This window comes from Tarenaya hassleriana, unplaced genomic scaffold (genome assembly GCF_000463585.1).
Source record: "Tarenaya hassleriana unplaced genomic scaffold, ASM46358v1 Cleome1, whole genome shotgun sequence".
NCBI lineage: Eukaryota > Viridiplantae > Streptophyta > Magnoliopsida > Brassicales > Cleomaceae > Tarenaya > Tarenaya hassleriana.
Genome location: NW_010960187.1, coordinates 10,301,904 through 10,307,539, shown reverse-complemented (window position 1 = coordinate 10,307,539; position 5,636 = coordinate 10,301,904). Strand labels below are relative to the sequence as shown.

The following is a 5,636-nucleotide window of genomic DNA, read 5'->3' as shown; positions in this document are numbered from 1 at the left end:
TTTGAGCTTTCAGCAGGACGTTAGGGTTGCGAATATCGTCCTGGCTTTGTATTAGTCTGATCTCCAAGCTGCTTGAATCGAGATCATATCCGGCGCGTTTATAATCATCGAGGGTTCTCCTCAGGAGAGCCTGTAACACCACAGTCGAATTCAGTCCCGCATTAACGTTCAGATTGAAGCACATCAGGACCAGAATCAATGGAACATAACAGAGCTTGTAAGAACTTAGCCGGGACAGTGTGGATTCAACCAAAGGAACCCTATTTAACGACACATGTGTTTAGGGTTTCTTGGAAAAATTACCTGCAAGCTTGAAACCGCAAGCTCGGCTGCCTTGTCGAGGTTGTCGGGGTATTTCTGCATATTAAAAGCATGCACGAAGAAACCATCACATGAGATAGGAAAGAGCCTAGACAGGATGATGCATTCATTGATCATGAAGGAAGACGGTGTTTACATTACTCCAACCAAGCAGAAGAGCAGTCATGAGATCTCCGGTTCCCTGCATCGATACAGGAAGAAAATCAACTCGGGGATTTCACAGATTTCTAATATGAACAAGTGGTAAGCCATCAAACATCTCGATATGAAATCTATCAGGGTAGTTCATTTTCATGACACAATGTAAAATGCATTTAGAACGTGTCAAATAAGTAATACAGATTTTGAAGGGGAAACCAAACATTACCGTAAAATATGCAGGGATCTTTGGTATCAAAATCTTGAACTGGTCGGGCTTCAGGCCCTGCAGTTGAAACAAAGAATTTAAAGTAGTGGAGTTTATTCGGGTCAGAACCAAACCAAACAGAATGAAGCAGTTTATATCTAAGAGATTCAGGTCTGCTAAAAGGAATACGATAAAACCCTCTATTAGATGCCACAATCCCAAAAGAACATTATATCGATCTTTTGCTGATGCTGACCAAATCCGGAATTTCTTGGTTTCGACAAAGAAACCTACCTTTTCCTTCTGATGACTCCCAATAAGCAACAAGCTGCCTCCTATACTAATGCTAGTGATCACCACCTGATATACATCGAAAATAAATTATTATAACAAAAAAAAGGCTACTCATAAGTCATAATTATAATGGTTTGCAGTCAAGGGTAGAAGAAATCTCAATGGAAACGGTATTTTTCAGAATGTCTTCCAACACCGTTTAGAAAGCAATGGCTACATTTGGTAGTCTAAAGATTCAACAATCTAAATGCAACAAACCTTTGAAGGTCCGGCAGCATGAAGAATAGCGCAAGCTTCCCTGCCATCTTCCTCAGATTCTATCCTGTAATGTTTCAGCGCTATGAACTTAGTGAATACAGAGACAGGCCTTATGGGCAGGAAATCATACGAGTCATGTAATATAATCAAGATGGTGAATTTTTTCTTTCATAGTAGCACAAACATTTGCAAAGCAGCTAGTGTAAAACCGATTGCATAAACTTCATGCTCGAATACTCGTAAAAGTTGTCTTCAAATGTTAATTTTGTTCACGCAGATCCTACGACAAGCTTACCACCTCTCTCTGTTTCCAACTTTATAGCTTAAAAATCTAATCTTTAGCACCTACTTGAAGTCCCAAGGTTGACAAGATCCAATGAAATTCCAAGTAATAAAACCCACAAAATCTTCAGTTCGTAGAATGTTGCAGATAAAAAGGGCACCCACTTAACCAGACAAGCAAAGGTGCAAAGGAAAGTCTTTTCATGGATGGACATATCTTCACCACAGTGATATTTTTACGCTTACGCCAATTTTGGGATGCATATAGGAACCCAGAAATTTAGTGGATTTTGGTCAGTTCAATACCTACGGTCCAGAAATATTATAAAAGCATATTCTTCCACGAAGGTTCAAATTACACAACTCCGGAAAAATTTGGAAACTTTAAGATTTCTTGAAGTACTAGAAAAACTGCTGAAGACAATGATAGAGGTCACGACATATAAAGGGGGAGACATAGCACAACCACCACCAAACTATTACTCTACGTATTAGAAGAGGCAGGCTTAAATCTTAATCAAATACCTTTGTCCTGTTAATTGCTCCGCCTCAAATTGGTTAGGAGTCAACATAGAAGCAAGGGGTACAACCTAACCAAAAAAATCATCATCAGAAATCTCATCAAGTGGTTTTCCAAAATCATCACTAATCTATTCACAGCACGGTTCAGGTGTAAGAAAGACGGGAAAAATGGTGAAAAACAACTTAAGAAATGCATGATATAGAATATTCGAAAAATGTGTTGATACCGAAAGAAGGGTCATATAGAAAGCGGATAATCAAACCCGAGACTTTAAATCAGGGAAGTTGTCACAGAAGAACAAAGGCGTGATCAATAGATTTTGCCAGTCCCCTTACCTTCTCACGATAAACATGTACCAATTCTTGCGGCACATAGAGCTTTCCTTCATCACCCATTACAGGATCACAGACTATACAAAAACAGGCAGAAATAAGCATACTTTTCGCATTTGTGAGAAACAAAACACATACACAGTCACGGTAAATCAAACATTCTTATACACAGAGTAACACACCACTTCCTTTCGGCAAAAAAACGCATACTCTCACGAGAGGGCCTAACTATCATCAATAAAATACTTCCAAGGTGTGCAAAAAGATAAGAAATCAATAAACTAACAGAAGACACAAAAGTTTTCATTGTGCAACAATGTGCTTACCATATGTAAGATTCGGATTTACAGAACGAAGCTTGGCAATGACCTCCAAAACCGTATTCAAGAATGAGACTGACCCAATATAACCTGGAATATAAGGACCAAACAAAAAAAGCAATAGAATAAAGCTCTGTTGTGATCAAGCAGAACACTTGATACACATAGATTTAAAGGGAGAAAACTTATCTTATCCAACAGTGACACAAACTTGATTATATGAAACATACAAGGTAAAGGCAAAAGGGAGTGAAATGATCAAAGTAACAACTAAATTCCCTAAAACTGTTATATTTACCTGTTAATAAATGGGTGTAGAATAACAAATCATTTCCTTCCAGGCCTTCGATTAGATCCCACAATTGCTGCCCATTCAAAACTTGCCCCTTAAATGTAGGGTACCCTGGAATTTTTTTTTAAAGATCAAACCAACATGTTCATCAAACACCGATGAAGATTCGATGCCTGAAGTTGTATATCAGTAACGACACTTGCTAACAAATAACACGGCACGTGAGACATTACATAGTTTTGACTTCTCATAAGAAGCTTACCGGTGTGATTTGAGAACTGCACCGAATTGATCGGATCCACATCATATCCCAACAGTTGAAGAGGGAAAACAGCCGACTTGTTGCCCACATATCCCTGAGAAAGAGGTAATGCAACATAAATGGAATCAGATACTTGGCAACACAAGAAAAGAAGAACATATCTCGATTGAAGTACGCGGGTCAAATTAGCACCGGAACATGAATAGCTTGGCCGTCGTAATCCACCCAAATTTAAGAAATTTCACCCAAAAAAATCATGTTTCCAGTCATATTCCTCCGTCCAAAAACAGGAGACTTAGCTTCATCAGGATTAAACAGGAGATAACTATCACTGCATGAAAGCTGGTAGAATAAGGAAGCAAGTACAATAATTCCACAAACCACATTCTTTCTCCAACTAAATAAAATTTCCAACCTTTCACCTCTTGAATCTCAATAAATTCCCTCATACCATCAAAACTTTGTTCATGACGAACTATTACTAAGAACCCGCCAATCAGACAGCACTGCTTTCCGGTCACACTTGCAGTGTTCACAGAATAATCTTCAACGCGAATGCCGATCAGTCAAATCGCAGATATGACTACATTAGCTTTACCTAACCCTCAACGAATTGCGACCAACCAATGTAAAGAACAAAATCCAAAAAAAAAAGAAATTCAACAAAGTGGTAAACTTGACAAACACAACACAAGTAACGTGCATTCTCCAGGAACTAATCCAAATGAGCATGACGAACAAAAATCTCACCGTTCCTCTCTAATAACGACTTAGCATCGACCAATTGCACATATCAATATTCAATCCTTTTCCAAAGGCCCTTTGTTTCTAGACGAAAACTTTTACCGGAAAGCTACCTAAACACACAGGCAGAGACAAACCTGTACTGTATGTGACTGTATGCTGAGAACTCGGCCAGTATCAGAAGGAAGGGCGAGCGACAGAACCGGAGGCGCCATTCCCGAGTTGCTCGATCTCCTCGATCTTCAAATCGCAAAATCGAATCGAATAAGAAGATGGGCAAACGGAATCGAAACCCAAGTTCGAATTTTTTTTACCGGAAAGTTTGATTTTCTCGGAAATTGGCGAATCGAGGAGCGATGCTCGTTGAGGTAAATGGCATAGAGAGAGAGAGAGACACCCGAAGCTGAAGGTTGCGTTTTTGGTTTACCGGCTTGAATTTATAACGAGAACGCGAACTGACGTGGAACTTGAGTAGAATTACAGTTAGCCCTGGGTATCCACTGTCTTGAGGAGTGCTACTACGAGGGTGTTTTTGTCATTTAGTCATATACATACGTAGACAGTGGACAACATCAATAATAGTAGATAGCTTTGTTTGACCAATCAGATCTAATCAACGTACCAGAAAGTCCGGTCTTGGTCTTACTATATTAATTAATTTAATTGGAAATTTTTATTAGAATTAAAAAAGAAACCAAATTTGATTTGTATTTGTATATGTTGAAAAAACGTGAATATGTATATATTATATATGGTCGATTAAATGACACACTACCAAGATTGTGTGAATAAATATGAGTTCTAGTCGTGGTCTATCCAGGCAAACCAACTATTGTTTATCCGGTTAAGATCGATTAAACCGGGAAAAACCTACACTGCTAAACCAAAAGATCCATCTCAGCAGGTCATGTTCATCTCAAGTTCCTGAATCTACTTTGACTCCTCTGTCTGATTGGGGAAAATCACTCAAATATACTAAATGTGTCGCAACAATTTCAGCGATACACCAAAAAAAAAAGTAAAATTTTTTCTTTCAATTTTATACCACTTTTGGGCTTAAAAAGTTTGAAATAACCTTTCTTTTATATTTTTTACGATTTTATTATGACTGTTATATAACTAGTATACGACTAAAAAAAGAAGTATTTACGATCGTATAACAACTAAAGATCTTGTAAACAATTAGATGTATCTTTTGCCACCTCATTTAGAATCAATTGCAAATGTATTTAGAATCAATTACGACGTTGCAATTATAATTACACAGTTTCATTAAGGGTAATATGATCTTTTCGAAAAAAATTAATGGGTTATATTTTTTTTGGGTGTATCCAAGAAATGAGTGCGACAGGTTTGGTATATTTGAGTGATTTATCCGTCTGATTGGGCTCTCTTCCCCTCTCTATTTTGTTTTTCTCTTATGTTTTTCCTGTTGGGTTTCGATAATCCATCCTTATCTCATTCCCTGCAAGTTTACTTTCAATTGGGGTTTTGTCTCAGCTCTGTCTGATATTGTTTCCACCGATTGATTCGTGATTGTTTTCGTGGGTCGAAGCATTTTGTTTTTTTTTTCGGAGAAATTCGTTTTCTTGTTCCAACGTTAATGTGTTCTTGGTGCTGATTTCATGTGTAGATGTTTCCTGTGAGAGTGAATGATTAGTG

At 37.9% G+C, this 5,636-nt stretch overlaps 1 protein-coding gene across 2 annotated transcripts in view; it reads right to left on the bottom strand.

Moving 5' to 3' along the window:
• LOC104822414 (pyridoxal kinase) overlaps positions 1 to 4,371 on the bottom strand; it is a 4,616-nt gene extending 245 nt beyond the window's left edge. The window contains exons 1-13 of one of the 2 annotated variants that reach the window (XM_010553635.2): positions 4,289 to 4,371; positions 4,112 to 4,214; positions 3,231 to 3,324; positions 2,975 to 3,079; positions 2,683 to 2,766; positions 2,360 to 2,433; positions 2,027 to 2,091; positions 1,220 to 1,283; positions 962 to 1,027; positions 689 to 745; positions 458 to 502; positions 304 to 357; positions 1 to 130 (exon numbers count right to left, since the gene is read on the bottom strand). In XM_010553635.2, coding sequence (XP_010551937.1) covers positions 1 to 130; positions 304 to 357; positions 458 to 502; positions 689 to 745; positions 962 to 1,027; positions 1,220 to 1,283; positions 2,027 to 2,091; positions 2,360 to 2,433; positions 2,683 to 2,766; positions 2,975 to 3,079; positions 3,231 to 3,324; positions 4,112 to 4,214; positions 4,289 to 4,353 — 1,006 coding nt within the window. In that variant the 5' untranslated portion in view covers positions 4,354 to 4,371. The remainder of the gene's footprint in view (positions 131 to 303; positions 358 to 457; positions 503 to 688; positions 746 to 961; positions 1,028 to 1,219; positions 1,284 to 2,026; positions 2,092 to 2,359; positions 2,434 to 2,682; positions 2,767 to 2,974; positions 3,080 to 3,230; positions 3,325 to 4,111; positions 4,215 to 4,288) is intronic. The other variant, XM_010553643.2, reaches the window with a different exon arrangement.
• Positions 4,372 to 5,636: the final 1,265 nt, after the last annotated feature.